The sequence below is a fragment of the Colobus angolensis genome, unplaced genomic scaffold, assembly GCF_000951035.1.
Source record: "Colobus angolensis palliatus isolate OR3802 unplaced genomic scaffold, Cang.pa_1.0 Scaffold10, whole genome shotgun sequence".
NCBI lineage: Eukaryota > Metazoa > Chordata > Mammalia > Primates > Cercopithecidae > Colobus > Colobus angolensis.
In genome coordinates this window covers 11,856,083-11,878,488 of record NW_012110919.1, presented here as the reverse complement: position 1 = coordinate 11,878,488, position 22,406 = coordinate 11,856,083, and the positions used below count along the sequence as shown (strand labels likewise).

The 22,406-nt window shown below is 40.1% G+C and overlaps 1 protein-coding gene across 6 annotated transcripts in view; it reads right to left on the bottom strand.

Annotated features, from left to right (window-relative positions):
• Nucleotides 1-2,372: 2,372 nt before the first annotated feature.
• The window catches only part of NR1H4 (nuclear receptor subfamily 1, group H, member 4), an 83,100-nt gene continuing 63,066 nt past the window's right edge, over nucleotides 2,373-22,406 (bottom strand). For all 6 annotated transcript variants that reach the window (XM_011934686.1, XM_011934702.1, XM_011934710.1 and 3 more), the window contains 2 exons: nucleotides 4,258-4,371; nucleotides 2,373-2,991 (listed from right to left, as the gene is read on the bottom strand). In XM_011934686.1, the coding sequence (XP_011790076.1) occupies nucleotides 2,753-2,991; nucleotides 4,258-4,371 (353 nt within the window). In that variant the 3' untranslated portion in view covers nucleotides 2,373-2,752. The remainder of the gene's footprint in view (nucleotides 2,992-4,257; nucleotides 4,372-22,406) is intronic.

The following is a 22,406-nucleotide window of genomic DNA, read 5'->3' as shown; positions in this document are numbered from 1 at the left end:
GCTATTCTGTGCATTGTAGGAAGCTTAGCATCATCACTAGCTCCTACCCACTAGAAGCCGGTAGCACCTCTACCTCCAAGTTATGAAAACCAAAAGTGTCTCCAGACACTTTTGTCCCCCCGCGACACAAAATCACCCATACTTGGGACCTGGGGTGGAAGGGAAAAGGGAGAAAACAAGCAAACCCCTTTCTTTCCCCCGTCTCTATACTTTCTTTCTCATTTGGTGTAAGAGAAGATAGACCTCTGGGGAGTGCATTTTATTTGGAAGCCTAGAATATAGGTAGGGCAGGAGACAAAACCGGTAGGATCATATAGTGGGGTGGGGGGGAGGTCTCCATAGCCAGCTGCTCTCCCAAGGAGCTCTGGGTCTTTGTTCAAGTCAATGGGAAATCATCAAGTGGGATGGGGAACATGTAACCAGATTTGCATTTTAGAAAAAAAAAATCACTCTAGTAGTGTGGGAAATGACCCATAAAAGTGCATATCAGAGCAAGGGACATACTTCTCTTTCATAGCACTTATAATTTGTATTTTATTTTCACCAAGAGATGCTCCTATTACCCCTATCACTCAGGAAATCCCCAGGCTCTTAGAAGCTGTGTCAGAAACCAGGAACAAAAACAGTATGTATTTCTTATAGCATCACAATTAGTTTTCCACGTGATGAGCATTATTGTTTGCTGTTACAGGGTCTTAACCACTTGAATAAATCCAGACCTATAGGATTAAGCTTCTTTCTCTGTCTCCAGTGCCCCACCAGTTCCGGCATCATTTCTCACTGCTGTCTGCACAGATGGCATGAGATCCAGAGACACCAAACTGTACTCAGCTCCCCCAAACTAGATCTACCTTTTCAGGCATTCGGAAATTTACTTCTTTCTTCAATGTCCTTTCCTCACCAACCCTCTCCCTGGTGGGCCTGCTACTTCCCACTTGCTCTTCACTAATAAGCCAAATTCCCTTATGCAATAAGTGCTGATCTCTGCATTTCACAATGGTGAAACTGAAATTTAGAAAGAGATTGTGCATCCTCCCTCCCTCCCCAGATTACGTATGGTCTTTTAACACCTGTAAAACTCACCACCTTTCTCCTTTTGCTCCTGCCACCCCTTTCACCTTGAACCCCTTCCCTCCTACCTGGACCCACTGATTCAGGGCTATCCCTTGAAGTCCAGCAGAAGTACCATCTCCTCTGTGAAATTTTCCCAAGTTCCAGGGTAAGCCTACAGCAAGTTCCGCTGCAGCCTTTGTAACTCCCTCCAGGCAGTTACTGGGTTTTGTTCTTTTTCTTTTTTTGAAGACAGGGTATCGCTCTGTTACCCAGGCTGGAGTGCAATGGTGCGATCATGACTCAATGCAGCCTCCAACTCCGGGGCTCAAGCAATCCTCTTGCTTCAGTCTCCCAAGTTGCTGGGACCAGCACAGGTGCAAGCCACAGCCCCTGGCTGATTTTATTCTATTATTTGTAGAGACAAGTTTTCCGCTATGTTGCCCAAGCTGGTCTCAAACTCCTGGGCTCAAGCAATCCTCCAGCCTCAGGCTCCCAAAGTGCTGGGATTACAGGTGTGAGCCATTGGGCTCAGCACTTGTTACTGGGTCTTAATCATTTCTGTATCCTCCATGGAGTTTAGCAAATGAATCTTGTACTTACTGGGAACTCAAGACTTTTGTTGTATCAGAATCCTATTGATGATAGCCTCAACAGAGTTTTCCACTGACTGGTTATTTTTAGAATTCCAGGGTTGTCCTAGTATTTTGATAAAAAAAACTGCTTGCTAATCATGTTCCACTTTGGCTAATTTTAGGAGAAAGGGAGATATAAGCCCATTACTTATAGAAGGTGTTTTATTGTATTCACCAAAGGATAATGGGGAGAAGAATGCAACAGTGTAACAATGAAGGAAGGAAATGAACTAATTCCTGCTTTGGGGGAAGTATACAGCAGCTGTGCACCCAGTTTAGGAATGTTTTTAAAAGCAAAACAAAACAGAAAGATGATTGGATACAATGAAGCCAATGGAGCACTTTTAAAAGAGGAAAGGGAAGGTCCCATCACTGCAGTTAGCTGCCTACTCTGAATTTGTGAAGCCTGCCTCAAGACTAACTGGGGGAAAGGATTGCTTGAAGGAATATTTTATGTGAAAATTATTAACTTTTGTGTTTACTATTCTCTTTGAACTTCAAAGAAAAGGAAGTGATCAGAAGACTATTACAAATTCACCAGGACTTTTCCAGGGATGACAAAAGTTCCATTGACGTAATGAGAGACAGTGTCTTGCTGTAAATTACCCCCTCAGATTCAATAGGATGTCTTTCAACATTTAAAGAAATGAGTTTGTATATTTATCAAATTTTGTTCCCAAAGAAAAGCCTGTTGCCATTATGTTTGCTTTATTGCCAAAATTGAATACAACTCTTTAATAAAATATAAGCAATATGGTAAGATGAAGAGCAAAATGAGATTTTTCCCTAGTTCAACAGATAGAATTGAAGTAACCATCAATTTAATTAGGCAAACAGGGCTTGCCAATTAGAATGCAGGATTCCCTGGAGCCTTTTAAAACACAATGTAGAGAAAGTCGTTCTATCTAGCCCAATATTTACAGTTGTGGAAGTTATACATGTAATTACAACATAAATACCAAGATTTCTTGAGTGAAACTGGGTACAAGTGAAATAAAGGAAAGTTGTACTTCAGATTAATATCATAAGAGAGAAAAAGGAGCTAGAACCCTCCCCTGTGATCCCCATCACTGCACGTCCCAGATTTCACAGAGAAGAGGGGTAAACTTGTGATCGTTTACTCTCCATGACATCAGCATCTCAGCATGGTGATGATTGAATGTCCGTAATTCAGTCAGGCGACCCAGGAGACAGGCAAAGTGTTGAGGATTTTCAGGTTGGTGAATCTTACACAACTTTTGTAGCACATCAAGAAGTGGCTCCTGAAGCTTCTCTACTGCCTCTCTATCCTTTATGTATTGTCTATCTGTTTTGAAGTTTAAAATAAAATGACAAAATTAAAAAGTGGAAAAGCATTAATTCAGCATAATTATAGCAACGTTAACTATTTCGAAGTGTAAGTTAAATGTTGTACACAAAATGTAAAAATTAAGTGTTCAACCTGATGAATTTTTATGCACACACACACGTAATTATAATAAGATCAAGATACAACACACGTAATGCTTCCCAGAAGCCTCCCTAATTCCCCTTCCAATCAAAACCCCTAAAGATAACCTGTAGGGTGGACGTCAGCATCCTTTCTGGTGAGTATATTCTCAGAAGTGAAATGACTGGGTCATAGGACATATCCATGCATAACTTTAGTAGGTTCTGCTGAATAGCTTTTTAGTCACAAGTCATAATTTTTATGGTAAAGCAAAATAACAACTAGCTTCTGCTTCAATATAATGTATAAAAATGGTCTAAGGCTAGCATTGTTTTTATGCTTTACAAATCATGAACATGGCATCATTCGACTCCCAAATTATTAAAGTAACCCAAAAATATAGAAAAAAAATATGGAAAGAGGTATTCATTTCAACGACAACAACAACAACAAAAAACTGTTGAAAAAACATTTTCAACAACAAAAAAACTGGAAATATCCTGAATATACAAACATGTGGTAAAGATTAAGTAAATGATTGTATATGCATACAATGGAATACGTAGCACATATTACAACTTTACCAATGTAAATTTTTAATGACTTGGGAAATGACTTTTGAAGAAATATAAACTCAGAAAAAAGTTCCCTATTATGTTAAAAAGTATGTAATTTCATTTAGATCCCTGCTCCAATGCCACCCACTTAGAAAAGCCTCCGGTGACCACGAATTAAAACACCATTTTTGTGCCACTTTCTTTCTTTATATTCTCATTACATTTTTTGTAGCATTTACCACCTTCTGAAAAAATATTATTGTTTCTTCATTTATTATCTTTCTCATCCTACCAGAATGCAAGTTGCATGGGAGCTGTGTCTTATTGCATCCCCAGGGTTTAGCACCATGGTTAGTACATAGTAGGTGTTCAATATACATTTATTAAATGAATAAGTGTGATTTTTTAAAAAAGACTGAGAAGAAATGTACTGAAAGGTTAATAATGGTTCTATTTGGATGGTGGAATTATAGGCCACTTTACTTTTTCTTTATATTTCTGTGTCTCCCAGATTTTTTTCAATAAATGTTATTACGAGTATACTGAAAAAAATGGCATAAAAATTAAAATGTAACACTGAAATTACCTGGAGAGAGGATAACGATTGCTGTAAGCAGAGCATACTCCTCTTGAGTCATTTTCAGTTCCCCAATACTTTTATAAAAACTAAACATAGGTGTTATATATTCATCAGAGATACCTATGGGGGAAAGTTGCAGTCATAATAAAATTTTTGAGTGACAAAACAGTGTAAAACTAGAAACACATTTTCCATATAAACACATGCTAATTTTGCAACTATATGCACACATTCAAATAATGACTGTATATTTATTATTTTTATTATATGTCCAAAGGAAGGACATTGCAAAACAATCAGTTGACAAAATTCTCAAAACATAGCCAAAGCAATGAGTGTATGTCTAATTTTGGCAGTCTTTGTTTCAGTCACTACTGAATAATCAATGATAATGCTGCTGAATTGCCAAAAGAATTTCAAAAACGTCTCCATTTTCCAAATGGGATTTAGTGAATCTTTTGAATATGACTATCGATAATTAAGGCAGAGATCACATCTTAAACAACTAACAAAAAATGGTGGTTCTTCAGTCCATAAGTATAGACAGCCTCATTTCTAAATGGGCCAGTGCTCTTATCAAAGGATTCTGATCTCTTCCTGAAGCACCAAACCATTACCTACCAAGCATCAGTACTTGGCTGTTCTCTTCAAACCCAGTATGTCCAAAATCAAAGACACCATGTACTACAGAACTAAGTTCCCCCATGTTTCTCCAAATCCACTTCTTTCCCGGCGTTCCCATTCTTGGTGAGTGGTATCCACACCACCCAACTCCCCAGGCCTGACAACTGAGATTCAGGGACCCAGGCCTGTGACTTCTCCTGCTCACTCTCACCTGATGCTCCCTCTCCTCTTTATTGCCACCTGGCATTTACTTAATTTAAGCTTCCAGCTCTCTTCATCTGGATTACCAGAGTTGCCTCCTCACTGGCCTTTCTGTCTTTAGTTTGATTTCCTTTGATCCATCCTCTATCCAGATACTGGAATGACTTTTCTAAAAATCAAATCACACACTTTCTCCCTACTTCTTACAAAAACCATCTAAACCTCCCCATGGCTTTAGGCATATAGTTTTAATTTTCTTCCTTTTAACATAGGAGCCTCTAGGACCTGTACCCTGCCTATCTCACTATTCACAATAAGAAGATTAATAGTAGGAGTAGTCATTATGTATTATGCAATATTTTAAGCATTTAATATACCATAATTCATTTAATAGTTGTAAACCTCATGAGGTAGATACAGAGAGGTTATATAACTAGCCCAAAGACACTTGGCTGAGAGAGGTGGAACTAGGGTTCAAACCAAAGCTGGCAGGCTCCAAAGTCCTGACAGTGGCAAGGCTAAGCTGCACTCCATCACACTGCATTTCCTCTAGCCACCCTCAGCCACTTGTAGTTCCCTAAACAATTCACATTGCCCAGTTTTTGTACATGTTGTGCTCTCTACTTGAAATATCCCTTTTCTCTTTCATGTAGCTCACTCCTCTTTGTCATTTAAGACTTCTAACCAGGTGCAGTGGCTTACACCTATAATCCCAACACTTAGGGAGGCCAAGGCTGGAAGATTGCTTGAGCTCAGGAGTTTGATACTTGCCTGGGCAACATGGCAAAACCCTGTCTCTACAAAAACTACAAAAGTTAGCTGGGTGCAGTGGCACATGCCAGTGGTCCCAGCTACTCCGGAGGCTGAGGTGGGAGGATCACTTGAGCCTGGAGGTTGAGGCTGCAGTAAGCTGTGATTGTGTTACTGCACTCCAGTCTGTGTGACAGAGTGAGATGCTATCTCTTTTTTTTTTTTTTTTTGAGACGGAGTCTCGCTCTTGTTGCTCAGACTGGAGTGCAGTGGCGTGATCTCGGCTCACTGCAACCTCCGCACCCTGGGTTCAAGTGATTCTCCTGCCTCAGTCTCCTGAGTATCTGGGACTACAGGCATATGCCACCATGCCCAGCTAATTTTTTTTTTTTTTTTTTTTTGTATTTTTGGTAGAGACAGGGTTTCACTATATTGGCCAGGCTGATCTTGAACCTCTGATCTTGTGATCCACCCGCCTTGGCATCCCAAAGTGCTGGGATTACAGGCGTGAGCCACCACACCCAGTCGAAGATGCTGTCTCAAAGAAAAAAAAAAAAAAAAGACTTATTAGTGCCACTTCCTGCATTCAATAAATATTACCTTGGTGCCTGTTCTGTGCATTGCTTTACTCCACAAGAGCCATTGGATGGAGAATCATGGTGACAGAAAAACAAAACAAAACAAACAAAGAAACCTGTGATGTGACTTATGGATTAATTGAGATGAGGATGTTTCCCAGGATTGGTCCAGATGAGAACAGACCGCTCCATTTCTTCCAAACCAGATCCAGAGTTAAAGAGCAAATCAGAATAAACTTTGATTTCAGACACTAAAGAGTACAATTATCATCTAATGGTATACTTACTAGAAAGCCTAAATTCTCACTTTTAGAAGAGTATCATACGTGAAATAACTCAGAAGCAGAAAATCAAATACTACATGACCTCACTAAAAAAGGGGTACACATGGACATACAAATGGAAATAACAGACACTGGCAACTCTAAAAGGAGGGAGGGTGGGAGGAAGGTGAGGGTTGAAAGATTACCTATTGGGTATAATGTTCACGATTTGGATGATGGATGCATTCAGCAGAAGTCCAAATCACATCGTTACACAGTATATTCATGTGAAATAGTTTGGATGCTTGTCACCTCTAAATCTCATGTTGAAATGTAATCCCCAGTGTTGGAGATGGGGCCTGGTGAAAGGTGTTTGGATCACTGGAGCAGACCCCTCCTGCATGGCTTAGTGCCCTCCCCATAGTAATGAATGAGTTCTTACTTTATTAGTTACTGTGAAATATGAATGTTTAAAAGAGCCTAGTATCTCTCTTTCTCCCTGTCTCACCATGTGACACGCCTGCTCCCCTTTCATCTTCTATCATGAGTAAAAGTTCCCTGAGGCCTACCCAGAAGCTGAGCAGATGCTAGTGTCATGCTTGCACAGCCTGCAGGACCATGAACCAAATAAGCCTCTTTCCTTTGTAAATTATCCAGTCTCAGGTATTCCTTTATAGCAATGCAAAACAGATTAATGCACCATGGAACAAACCTGCACATGCACCTCCCGAATCTAAAATAAAGTTAAAATTAAATGAATACAAAAAGGAAAAAAATTACTTCTAACATGCATGGACACAGCTCTCATTTTCTCTGTCTTACAGTGATGCAAATGGTAGTAAAAGATCCCGAAGTACAAAGGAGTTCTTCTTTTCAATAATTACACCCATCCTTTCTGTGGATACAGTATCTCATATTTTTCAAATACGTAAACAAATTTGATTCTGTACAAGAATCCTGTGCGGGAAGTACTGATAAGCCAGTATTACTATCCCCATTTCAGACTTGAGAAAGTAAGGCTCAGAGAGGTAAGCTAAGTTTACTAGCATAATAAATGGAAAACCCAAGTCTACATTTTCTGAATCTTGATCCAGCGCACATTCCCAAATTGCCTTTGATGAAACATATATACATGCCATGAGACGGGTCTCTCAGGCAGCTGTAATCATGGGTAACCTACTTTAAGAAAATCTTAGCTATAAACATTCAGATGAAATAATGGGCAAATAATAAAGGAAGGTGATGAATTATTTTGTACTTTAAAAGAGAGGTGTTTTTTGTTTGTTTGTTTGTTTTTGAGATGGAGTTTTGCTCTTGTTGCCCAGGCTGGAGTGCAATGGTGCGATCTCAGTTCACTGCAACCTCCACCTCCCAGGTTCAAGCGATTCTCCTGCCTCAGCCTCCCAAGTAGCTGGGATTACAGGCATGCGTCACCACGCCCAGCTAATTTTGTATTTTTAGTAGAGACAGGGTTTCTCCATGTTGGTCAGTCTGGTCTCAAACTCCCGACCTCATGTGATCCACCCGCATCAGCCTCTCAAAGTGCTGGGATTACAGGCATGAGCCACCGCACCCATCCTATAAAGAGAATTACATGATTTATTTGATTTTTTGGATTTATTTAAATTTTGAGCACAATAAGTGTTTAAATATTTTTTAAAAAACAGTCTTCCCAAATTAAATCCTTGCCCTTTTCCTCTCTGGTCAAAATACCACCCTCTTCTCCCCTTTGACTTTGATTCCTTAATTGACCCCAGTGGACTCTATTAACAAGAATGTCTTTGTTGAGCAATTTGGGGATTACATCATGTGGGACATTGCCCTTTATCCAGCTGTTACAGAATGAACTAAATACCCATGACCCAACTAGATACAACTTAAAGTGCAGAGGATTGGAGAATGTGAGCCTGGAGAATACCAGTCCTGGCTTCCAGCAAACCTAGTGGTTAAGAGGTCATAAGCCAGCTCTGAGTTTGAAACCAAACTCCACGACTTGGTCTTGGGACATTACTTAAACTCTTTAAGCCTTCATTTTCTCATCTGTGAAATGTTGTCACATGTAGTATAATGTGTACTTCATATAACAGTAGTGTTACATGAGATATATAGAGAGTGCTTAGCACAATGCCAGGTTCATAGTAAATCCTCAAAAAATGTCAGAGTACATAATTATAATAGTAGCTATTACTATCATTATTCAAGAGAACTGAATCAACACATTAGTCCATCTTAATCTCAGTTCATCTTAGTCTTAGATTAAACGTGTGAACTTTTGTCTTTACAAAGCCATGTTGGTTTTTAAAAACCAACAAATTCTGCAAATTACTGGGGATAAATACAAACTGGCTGATCAGTGATTTGCCTCAGTATTTTTCCAGGTATTAAAGCTACTCTAAGTTCTCTATTTTCTTGGTAAGGTTGTTCTTTATCATCTTCAAAAAAAGTCAATCTTTATGCTTTCTTCAGCATTCAGAGGCTACACTCATCAGTTGTGGTTACCTAAAATAGTAATCTATGGCTATGCCATTAAATTAAATAGTACATGAAGATTTGGGGATGATATTCAAGACAGCTGATTTGAAAATATTAACATTTTTAAAAACTGCTTTGATTACCAAATTTCCTATTTCATTTGCCTTTCTAAATTCCCACACACCCTCCAGAGATGTTGCCTCCATTAGCTATCTAATTACAATTGATAATATGTGGGGAAAATAAGGTTAAACTTTTAAAATGATTATTTCATCTTGTGCATGTTGTAAAAGCCAAGAATGAATATAGAGAAAATGTAGAAAAGAAATAATGGGAGAGTTAAAAAATAATTTTCCTACAGGATAGATAAATATAAATCTACTTCTGGAATTAAAGTCAGCAGTCAGAGTTAACCATGCCAACAAAAACAAAGGGCGTGTAAACCAGCAATTTCTAACATGAGAGATGTAACACTAACATCATCCTGAAGGGGACAGCCTTTTCCTGTTTTCCTGCTTCCTTCTTCTTCCTGGAGAATTGTTTAAAATTTGCTTCATTTTTGCTTGAAAGACCAATTAGCTGATTTTTGGTCACAAGGTGGGGCTATTTTCTAACTTAACCACGAAAGACTTTGCCATGGAAAATTTGCAAATTATTTGCAAAAATAATTTCATGTTTCTGCTCCTGCTTCTTATTTGTTTTCCCTTTTTGTTAAAAAAGGTCTGTGATTAATAAATTATGTTCAATAATCAGAAATATTCTTTGACAGAATAACCATATGATAGAATTAACACTATACTGCTTTAGGTGTTTTAAATGTTAAAAGTCTTTTATTTCCTAATTAGCTTTCTAGTCGTGATTGGGAACAAAAACCAAGCAGGGGTGTGTGTGTGTGTATATGTGTGTGTTATTTACAAGTATGCATATTACACAAGACATGTATCCTGGTATCTTAAATACTTCTATATGATTTATTCTGATGACGTCCTCAAGATGGACTGAGCATCTGGTTAAAAATGATACTAATTCCTTAAAACCACGCAACTTGAAACTTTTCTAGAAATGACATCACCCCATAGCACAGAGATCAAGGTATAAACCCCTGACATGGCACACAAGGCTACATCTGCCTTCTGCTTTCCTTCAAACTAATCTCCCAACAGCCCAATAGTTTCCCTAGGAACTAATGACACAGATTCATCTAAGGCTCCTAAAGCTGACTCAGCTTGTTGCCTACACAGGCTCCCTTACCCCTCCCTGCCCCATGGCCATATACTGTGGTAGAAGCAAATCCCAGCTCCAGCCCAAGATCCAGCCACTGTTGGTCTCATTTCCCACATCAGAGGTTGGTGTAGTTAGGGACAGCAGTGAAATTTGGGCCCATGAGACTAAAGGGGAGTCTACTGGAAAGTTCCTAAGAAAGATTTCCATACTGAGGAAGAGAGCATTTCTTTTTCCTTTGACCAGTGTTATGCCTGGACATAGTGCCTGGAACTGCTTTGGCTGTTAGATGACCAGGAGGAGAACCAGCCTGCGGGGAAGGCCAATACACCAAGGACAACGAAGCAGAAAGATGAAAAGGATCTGTGCTTCCAATGGTGGGTTCTGCTCCTAAGTTAACCAATTCTGCTGTCACTCTTCCTCTGGGTTTCTTGTTTGAGTTAAGACATTTTCTTAATTTTTTAGGCCATGATGAGTTTATTTTCTGTAGCTATCAGCCAAGAGCATTCTGACAGCTCCCCTAACAAGTGAGATACACTTTTTACGTCTTCATGCTTTTTCCTGAAATACAAGGCAGGATCCTTGTTAGACTAAGGCACCCCATCCATGTTTCAAGACCAAGTTCAAATTTTGCTTCCTCTATGGAGCTTTCCCTGTCACAGAGAAGCAGAATTAGTTACTTTCTTGTCCAGCTTCAATTCTATTGCAACTTATCACAATTCGCATCTCTCCTTTTCACTGGAGTGTGAAATACCATATACATTTCATAAGAGTGGGAATCAGTTACTATATCTCCAGTGTCTGCCATGCTGCCTGACCCATGAAGTGTGCTTCATAGATGTTTTGTTTTTTTTTATGATAGACTCTGGCTCTGCTACCAGGCTGGAGTGCAGTGGCACAATCATAGCCCACTGCAGCCTCGGTCTCCTGGGGAGCTCAAGCAATTCTCCTGCGTAGCTCAAGCAATTCTCCTGCCTCAGTCTTGAGTAGCTAGGACTACAGGTGTGCACCACCACATCCAGATATTTTATTTTTTGTAGAGACAGGGACTTGCTATGTTTTCCAGCCTGGTTTTGAACTGCTGGTCTCAAGCAATCCTCCCACCTTGGCCTCCTTAAGTGTTGGGATTATGGGAGTGAGTCACTGTGACTGGCCAGATATTTCTTATTTACATCTGCATCTCTAATAATTAGCATCCTTCAGAAGACATAATAGGAGATTAATAAATGCATGTTAAATCAGGCAGTAGTATGTTTTGGTAGTCCCTTATGATGAAGGTGACATAGTTGTGAGATGTGATGGGGACAAGGGATGCCATTAAGACAATGGACATATTCTTGCGGTGCTGAGATTGGACTATGTCCTCTATTTCGACTGCTAAACTTTCCCCCAGGGAGTCATTTGTGCCATACTTTTGGCCCTAAGTAAAGAGCTGCCATTAAACTAGCAATTCAAAAAAGAATTACTTTAAACATAAAATATTTAATTTAAAATATATAATAAATGATATACTTCCCATTAGTCCTAGTGGCTAAAAACTATCCAGCCTAATTAGGTCTCACCAGGGCTTAGGGGTTACCAGAGTTTGGACTGTCGAGTTCCAGATTCAGCTCAACAAAAATTCACCAATATTTATATTCCTGCTATGTGTCAGGCACCATATTAGTGCTGGGAATCTGGGAATATGAAGTCCTCAGGCAGTTAACAGGTTAACGGAAGAAGTAGATACAGTCAGCTCTTTGTGGGTTCTGTATCCCCGGATTCAACCAACCACAGATCAAAAATATTTGGGAAAATTATCACAACTGTAATGAACATGTACAGACTTTTTTTCTTGTCATTATTCCCTAAACAATACAGTGAAACAGTTATTTACATACCGTTTACATTGTTTTTGGTATTATAAGTAATCTGGAGGTGATTTAGAGTATACAACAGGATGTACATAGGTTATATACAAAGGCTGTACCATTTTATATCAGGGACTTAAGCAGCCATTAACTGGTATCCAAGAGAGATCTTGGAATCAGTCCTCCATGGATATCAAGGGGCAACTTGACATAAATAAATACATAATATCTAAAACAGAGTAAGTACAAAAAGCTCGGGAAATACAGCTGAGGAACAATGGATTCTGCCCAGGGGCAATGGAAATATCCTCACTTGTATTTCTTTAATGTTTCCTCTTAATCCAAGGAAGGTTTCTTCCTATAATTTGAGTCCTAAATTTGCCCATGCAAAAGTTATCATGTGACCACTTTCCAAAGCAAAAGTAGAGGTGTTAAGATTTCTAAATTTTAACTTAAGCGTTTATCCTTCTTATAAATATTCTATCATTTGTTTCTTTACATTTCCAACCCCTCTCAAAGACAGTATCTGAACTGATAATCAGCTTAAATTTGCATCTTTGGAAAATGCAGTTCTGGTAACTGTTTTCATTTTGTGTAAGCCGAAAAGGCTAAAGCAGTGAAATCATATCACAAAAATAAGCACAGTATACTTTAGTATGGTACTACTAAGGGCTACAACTTCATCACTCTAACAAGATTATCTCCTTTCTCTGACTTCATTGTCTATTCATTTGATCACTGACTTAAAGCAATTTGAAATTGCTAACTGCTACTTATACTTTATCCCTCAACCGAAGGGCAGAAGCCATGTTTTACTTTATGTTCCCTGCTAGCAGATAACTGGGCAAATATTAGGTCTTGGTGAGTGACAGATGCCACATATAGAAAGAGAGCTGGGCTGTGAGTTAGAACGCCCGCCTTCATTTCCTCACATGCTTTTGATTAGTTGTATGACCTTGGGCAAGTCATCTTGCCTCTCTAAGCCCATTTCTGCATCTATAAAATAGGAGTGTAACACTCACCTAGTGAGGGTCATTGGGAGCAGCACTAACAGGATGATGCATGTGAAAACAAAACATTGCAAAACATAAGATATATTGTCATACTGGTAAATTCTTACTGAATTGAATATTTTATTTATGCCTCTTGTGGGGATGGAAAAAGGCCCAAAACTACTATAAATGTCAGGGGTTATTTATATTTGAAGTGAACAGAACAAATTGCTTTGATTTCTGAGAGGTTATCACTAATTTCCTTAACGTTAAAAAATGCAAACTTGCCCCAGGTGCGGTGGCTCACACCTGTAATCCCAGCACTTTGGTAGTCCGAGGCAGAAAGATCACCTGAGCTTAGGAATTTAAGACCAGCCTGGCCAACATGGTGAAACCCCATCTCTACTAAAAATACAAAAAATCAACCGGACATGTTGGCCGTCGCCTGTAATCCCAGCTTCTCAGGAGGCTGAGGCTGGAGAATTGCCTGAACCCAGGAGGCGGAGGTTGCAGTGAGCCCAGATCGTGCCATTGCACTCCAGCCTGGACGATGAGAACAAAACTTTGTCTCAAAAAAAAACCACAAAACAAAATATAAACTCATTCAGTGTTAGAAAACTTATTTCAGTCCTATAATATTTTATATACTATGACTATTCCTATTTTTATTAACAATTCCAACTTAAACCCCTAGTTTGTAAGTAATGGTACATTAGGAATAAAATCAATGATGCACTAGAATTGTATAGAAACGACTCAAGCACAAATTATATCAGATATGTTCTAAAGCCTCAATTAACATAAATAAACACTCTAACTCTCATTAAAAGCATCTCAGAGACAGTTATCTTTGTGTATGTGACTGGAATTTAATAATAGCAAACAAAAGAGTATGAATTTGAAGAACAAAAAAAGAAATTTCATATCATATTCTTTAAAGAGTTCCGTAGGCATAAAGAGGGTAACTTTGAGACATTATGTTACTCTGGAATTAAATGTATAATAGAAATAAGGATGAATTGTATTAGCATAAGAATAAAAAGTTAGTCTGAAAGGTCATCTTGCAAGATCAGGTTTTTATGCGCCGTGTGGAAGAGGCAATGTTCTGAAAATCCACTGGGAGAAGGAAATTCATAAATATTAATAAATTAAAACATTATACATAATAAAATATTCAGCAGCATGTGAGTATGGATTTTTTTATTGTCACAATATATGGTTGATATTTGGAGAAAGTATCTTATTATAAACTAGAAACATGCATATTTATTTACACAGATCATATTCTGGAAAACTTCATTGTTGAGCTTTTCTGAAACTTGAGGTATCACAAGTTCTGAAACTTACGAAATTACAAGCAAGGTTTTTTTCTTTTTGATTATATGTATTCTAACCAGCAAGACCCTCATCATGTCTTACCTAGTTATTGCATTAGTAGTTCTCTTTACAGGTCTCTTGTCTCAAGGTGTGATGAAGAAGTTGAGCTCTTGCCAATGGAATGCCAGTAGAAGTTACGTGTAACACTTCAGGATTATTCACTTACAGGGAGGGCGTGCCATTCTTTTTCCCCTTTGCTCTCCCTACTTGCTGGAATGTGTTTTTGTTTGTTTATTTGTTTGCTTGTTCTTGAGATGGAGTCTCACTCTGTTGCCCAGGCTGGAGTGCAGTGGCGCTATCTCTGCTCATTACAACCTCTGCCTCCCAGGTTTAACCGATTCTCCTGCCTGAGCCTTCGGAGTAGCTGGGACTACCGGCACATGCCACCACGCCTGGCTAATTTTTGTATTTTTAGTAGGGATGAGGTTTCGCTGTGTTAGCCAGGATGGTCTCAATTTTGTGACCTCGTGATCCACCCACCTTGGCCTCCCAAAGTGCTGGGATTACAGGCGTGAGCCACCGTGTCTGGCTTGGAATGTGTTTTTACCAAAATGGTGGGGAGCCATACTGGACCATGCAGATGAAGTCAGCTCTCTGTGGATGGATGAGCACGACATCCATCTGTATGGATAGAACTGTGACAGAGGGACACTATGAAGATTCCCTGTCACTCCCATTCTCCTCATGCCCAGACTATTATAAGATAAAAATACATTTCCATGTTGTTTAAGCCCTCTTTATTTTTTGTCTCTGTTACAGCAGCCAAACCTCTAACTTAAATTATGCATGAAATCTATTGTGATTAATTCTTTTCATATATATTTCCCTAGAAGATGAAGTCCTTGAGGATTATGACTTCATCTTATTCATCTTTGTACCACCAGTGTACTTATCCCATAGAAGTACTCAGTAAAGGCTTGTTAAAAAAAATAAGTAAACAGATACAGGTTCTAGTAGAAATGATCTTCCATTGCAACTGGACAGTTGCCCTAGTGGTAGAGTCAAATGAAAATGATAAGATTCAAAGCTGACTAAGGATCTCATCAAGTGAGAAGGGGTGGCTAATGAGCCACCACACTGAGAAATATGAGAAGCTATTCTGATGAGAGATGACGCAAGTCAGAAAAGTTTGCCTGTTCTGAAGGTTTAGGGGATGTAAATCATCTTTACTCTACAACTGATCATCAGAGGGTTTTTTGTTCTTTTTCTTTTCTTTTCTTTCTTTCTTTCTTTTTTTTTTTTTTCAGATGGTGTCTCGCTCTGTGGCCCAGGCTGGAGTGCAGTGGCGGGATCTCAGCTCACTGCAAGCTCCGCCTCCCAGGTTTACGCCATTCTCCTGCATCAGCCTCCCAAAGTGCTGGAATTACAGGTGTGAGCCACCGTGCCCGGCCCATCAGAAATATTCTTCAGGCAAAAAACAAGTATTTATAAAGTGCTTAATTTAATAAAAAGGAATAAGGCCGGGCGCGGTGGCTCACGCTTGTAATCCCAAAACTTTGAGAGGCCGAGGCGGGCGGATCACGATGCCAGGAGATCGAGACCATCCTGGCTAACACGGTGAAATCCCGTCTCTACTAAAAATACAAAAAATTAGCTGGGCGTGGGTGGGGGCGGAGGGCGCCTGTAGTCCCAGCTACTAGGAAGGCTGAGGCAGAAAAATCACTTGAAACCGGGAGGAGGAGGTTGCAGTGAGCCAACGTCACAGTCACTGCACTCCAGCCTGGGTGACAGAGTGAGACTCTGTCTCAAAATACATAAATAAATAAAATAAAATAAAAAGAGGAATAAGACAATTGTTTCTGCCAGAGGTAGCTGATTTGTGGCAGAGAGGCTCCAGCAATATGTGGTAGCCAGAAATCATGGGAGCCCCAAGGTGTAACCTGCCTGACTTTAGTTTTTGAAGCTTTTGTGTCTTCATGGCTAGAACCACACCACTTGCCTCAACAGGTTCAATTCTGGCCCAGACTCAGAAAACTCTGAGGAACTCTGTGAAGTTGTGCATAACACTTCAGGATTATTCCTTTAAAGGGAGTGTGTACTACTCTTTTTCCCCTTTGCCCTCCCCACTTGCTGGAATGTTACCAAAATGGTAGGGAGTCACATTGGCTCATGTGGATGAAGTCAACTCTCAGAAAACCCTGGGGAGCTCTGTGTGCACCTAATTCTAGGAACTTGGCTCTGGCTTTGTTTCTTGTGACAATCCCTGTCTTGACATATTGACTAAGCTTGGGGAGTTCATCTTTCTCTAAGCTGGATCACATTTCCTTGAAGCTGGGGTTTGACCACATGTCCTTGAGCCCCAACTCCTATGGCACGTTCTTGAAAGATACCTTTTCTCAACAAAGTTATCATTGAGAATGAGTGGGAAGAAATGTTAGAAATTTGAAGAGAGAGAAGGTACAAGACAATTTTCCATAAGAATAAGAGTGAATTGACTAGGGAAAAGGGATACATGAAAAGTACTGAAGTCCACTTGAAGTGTTTGATCACTAACTTTGGGTAAGCCAGTCATACTGTTTCAGTTCTCAGGCTCAAGCACAGAGTAGGTAAAGAGTTGTACTCATCAGCCACAGGGTTTTCTTGGGTGAAAGAAAGACAAAGAGTTGAGGATATCTGGTCAATGATCCAAGGAAATGATCATATTGATGAACCACGAACCCTAAGACAAATACTGAGGAAAGTGTGGTCAGGCAAAAGGGAGTAGAGTCAATGGCTGGAGGGTTTGTAGATGGAAGATCAACAAATGGATTTTTGTTTTTTGTTTGTTTGTTTGTTTTTTGAGACAGAGTCTTACTCTGTCACCGAGGCTAGAGTGCAGTGGCATGATCTTGGCTCACTGCTGCTTCCATCTCCTGGGTTCAAGCAATTCTCCTGCCTCAGCCTCCCAAGTAGCTAGGATTACAGGCACCTGCCACCACGCCGGGCTAATTTTTTGTATTTTTAATAGAGACAGGGTTTCACTATGTTGGCCAAGCTGGTCTTGAACTCCTGACCTCGTGATCCACCCACCTCAGCCTCCCAAAGTGCTGGAATTACAAGTGTGAGCCACCGCACCCGGTGATGGACATTGTATTGGAACAAAGAATCCCTAGAGTCAGGGTACCGGAAGGTGGCAAGCTGGAAAGTTAGAGGGTAATATCAGAGGGAACAGATACTTGGGACTGATATTTTGTTACTGGGATTAACAGGGTCTAGGTCTGGCATAGAATTGGTAATATCTACCTCAAAGTGCTACAACGAGCAAACAATATTTTTTGTGTAGCAGAATGTCAGCCAAGGAGATGACCCACTTAGATCACCCTTAAAAACAGCCCACAGTAGGCAGTATGGCTGGCTGATAGCCTCCAGATGCCACCCTGTGAGTGCTGAGGACACACTTTGACCAGTCTTGTCTCAACTGGTGACTGAGCATAGTGGGTGTGTTAGTGCTGGCCCATTCAGTGGGCAACTCAGAATAGGTCCCTCTTCAATGGCCTAGCTGAGACTTTCTCAGGACTGTGCTGTGATCTGATCTGATGCTCTTCATGCCCAATCATGCCTTCCTGCTCCCCTTTCACAGGTGTCAGATCAGCATGGTGGTGTAGAGTCTCCTAGACTCCACCTGCTTCCTCCCCCTTTATTCTTCAGAGGCATTTCCCCCAATTAACTTCTGACACATTTAGTCCCATGTTGATATCTGCTTCCTGTAGGACCCAAAGCTCACACAAACACTGAGAATACAGCCGGACACACAATAGGTGCTGAATAATTGTTACCTTTCTGGTGCTATAATTAATAGATCCAAACATTATGCATATATGCCCTTCGCCTTTTTTTTTTGACAAGGTCTTACTCTGTCACCCAGGCTGGAGTACAGTGGCACAATCTCAGCTCACTGCAACCTCCACCTCCTGGGCTCCAGCGACCCTCCCACCTCAGCCTCTCAACTCGCTGGGATTACAGACCCGTGCCACCATGCCCAGCTAATTTTTTAAATTTTTTGTAAAGATGGGGTGTCGCTCTGTGGCCCAGGCTGGTCTCAAATTCCTAGGCTCAAGCAATCTTCCTGCCTTGGCCTCCTGAAGTGCTGAGATTATAGCTGTGAGTCAGCATGCTCAGCCTTATACATGCCTTTCTACAAGTGTAATTTTCCTATTAGTAGTCTTGTAAACTTTTTTGGAAGACTATTTTTCCCCTTTCAGCTGACCCACAGTGGAAGGGATTTTCCCCACCTCAGCTAGGCTGGGGAAGGAATCTGGTACTAACCCAGTGGCCATCATGGAAGTGGCAGCATCTGACTTGGCTCAGGACCCAGGAGATCTGATGGAGCCAGGCAAAGATTTTTTTTTTTTTTTAAGGAAGTTGAGCATCCAGGAGAGAAAAAGAGACAGGGAAAGAAAGATAGTAACAACCACTGGATAATTCTCCTGCAGATGCCCTCTCATTAAAACATTTCCATTCATATGGCAGACATTGCACCCCTCTTTTTCATTGTCTGGCAACTGAATCAACTTTAAATGACTCATCTTTGAGGAGGAGGAGGAGAGAGAACACAACAGAATTTCCATATCCAAACTGTCTTTTTCCTTTTCTTACACTCAAATGCAAAAGAGATATCTGTTCCCCAAATCAACTACTAGAGGCAAGGTTTAGAAGAATGTTTAACCAACTTTTTGTTGGTTACTTGTCAGCTTTGGACATTAACAACTCTGATATTCAGGGAAACAACCATCTGGAAAGTAAATAAACAGACCAGTTTTATAGCTCTGGACACACCTTCATTCATTTTTTTCATTTGTTCCACAGAATTTTGTTGAGCACCCACTCCGAGCCAGGCATGTGCTAGGTGCCTGGGATAAAATACTGACTCAAAAAGAAGAAAACCCTGTCTTATTAAGTTTTTATTATCAAACTTCAGGCAAGACTACAGAATAAATATTAAAGTTAAACATGATTTCAAAGAGATCAAATTGGTTATGAGGTCTATTTCAACAGCTTTAAAAAAATGGGACATGCAGCTAATAAGTAGCGGAGCCCACATTCAATCCCGATTCCACAGTCAGTATCCTTAATCACCACTCTCTCGATGAATAAACCAAACACACATTTGCTAGAGTAGAGAGAGTAGAGACCTGTCAGTAAAATGCATAAATTTTGTCATGAGTCATCATTCCTTTTTATCTTACTAGTTTTGTAAGAATTAGATTTGACTGATGGATTTTCTTTTCTTTTCTTTTTATTTTTTTATTTTTTATTTTTTGTTTTTGAGACGGAGTCTTGCTCTGTCCCCCAGGCTGGAGTACCGTTACGCAATCTCGGCTCACTGTAAGCTCCACCTCCCAGGTTCATGCCATTCTCCTGCCTCAGCCTCCTGAGTAGCTGGGACTACAGGCACCCGCCACCACGCCCAGCTAATTTTTTGTATTTTTAGTAGAGACGGGGTTTCACTGTCTTAGCCAGGATGGTCTCAATCTCCTGACCTCGTGATCCACCCACCTTGGCCTCCCAAAGTGCTAGGATTACAGACATAAGCCACCACGCTTGGCTGACTGGGATTTTCTTAAAGGGAGCACTGCCACAGTCCATGGAAGCCAGAATCAAATAAATGACAAAGCTAAGCTGCTGAGGCTTTGCCCATCACAGATTGAAGCCACTATACTTTTCTGCATAAAGAGAGAACCACCAGTGTATGTTCAATAGTCTAAAACAACAATTATATCCATACATGTGAAAATTCAGCCTGTCCTTTAATTCTTTCCTAAGTTGAACTGTCAGTTATTGATTGTGGCTTTAAAATCAGGATACTTCAGAAGCTGGCCTAGTGACTAGCTGAACCACCCATCAGGAAAATTGAATTAGTTAAGAGAAGAAAAGCAGTAAGACTTGTGGAACTGAATGGTGCCTTGGAGGTTACCGGAGTCAGCCTTTTCCCCTTAGCCTGGACACACACACACACACACACACACACACACACACACACACACACACAGAGAGAGAGAGAGAGACAGACAGACAGACACAGACACACACACAATCAGTCCAGGACCAAAATCCTTATTTCTTGACAACATAATGTCTTTCGAAAGTTGATAAGCTGCAAAGATATATCTCCCAGATCCTTTCTCTTCTCTCCATTTCTCCTGACAGCAAGTGTCACATCTTTGAGACTTCTTGCCTACTAAGAAGTGACTTCTGTACTGGCTTACCCTAACACTGTTAGAAAATTTGTAAAGCTTGATTTTGACATTTTCCCTCCTCTGCTCAAAAATCTTCCATGTCTCCTATCACTTGGGAAATAACAAAATAATTATCCCAGCATCCAAGGCCCTCTCATCTGATTCTGTGTTTTTTTCCTTTCTATTTCCCTTTAATGTAACCCTTAATCCAGTCAGCTCAGCTACTCACCCTTCTTTGTGTGCATTCCCTGAGCTTTCTTGCCTCTTTCTCTTTGCTTCTGCTGGTCCTTCTCTCCTGCACCTTGGGTATCCAAATCAAATCTCATTCAAGTCCCAACTCAAATGCTAATAAAACTTTTTTGGAGCTCTGTCAACTAGGAGTCACCATCTCTCTGTTTTTCTCTTCCATATTTTATCATAATCATGGACAGTTAATCTCTTCCCATTAGACTGTAAGCTTCTTAGGGGAAAGAACATGCTTGATTTCTCTCTTCACTGCCACCATAGTACCTTGCCCTTAAATATTTGATAGACTAGTAAATTAATGAATATATTAAGAATAATGCATCTTTTTAAAGTGTGTGGTTTTAAAATCTACCAATGATGCTAGTTACACTTTTTGTTTTTAACTAGGAAAAAACATAATGACTATGGAAATATGTCATTAAAATTAAAAATAATTTTCCATTTAAAAAATTACTTCACTTATATTACAGATGCAGAACTGCCTGAAAACTTTCCCTCTAATCTCTATCCTAAAATATTGGTTTTAAAAGTCTTTACATTTGCTTTGGTTAATAATAAGACAATAATACTTTAGAAAGAAATGATCTTGAGAAGTCATCTCATTCATTCTCCACTCCCAACCCATACATGAAATCTCTCGGGAAAATAAGAACTCATCCTATCTTAAGGATCTCCTAAGATAAATTGCACAGAATTCCTGGTAATTCATCTCAATGTCTCTTGAGCTTCTCTGTCACAGTGTTACTCCACAATAAGTTAAACACTGAGTAACTTGTGCTATTATCTCAACTCTTGAGAGTTAGTATAGCATAGTGGTTAAGACACAAAACTTCTTTTTTTTGAGACCGAGTCTCCCTCTGTTGCCCAGGCTGGAGTGCGGTGGTGTGATCTTGACTCACTGCAACCTCCATCTCCCGGGTTCAAGCAATTCTCCTGCCTCAGCCTCCTGAGTAACTGGGATTACAGTGTTACCACGCCCAGCTAATTTTTTGTATTTTTAGTAGAGATGGGGTTTCACTGTGTTGGCCAGGCTGGTCTTGAACTCCTGATCTCAAGTGATCCACCCACCTCTGGCTCCCAAAGTTCTGAGATTATAGGCATGAGCCACTGCGCCCATCTGACACAAAGCTTCTGAAGTCAGACTTCCTCTCTGTCATTGGGAAAGTTATTTAACCTTTCTCTGTCTCAGCTTTTTTATCTGCAAAATGGGAATGATAATAGTATTTATTCATAGAATATTTGAGAAGATTAGATGAAATCATATATGTATTTAGAAAAGTGTCTGAAACCGACCAGGTGTGGTGGCTCATGACTTTAATCCTAACACTTTGGGAGGCCGAGGTAGGTGGATCACTTGAGGCCAGGAATCCAAGACCGGCCTAGCCAACATGGTGAAACCCTGTCTCTACCAAAAATACAAAAATTA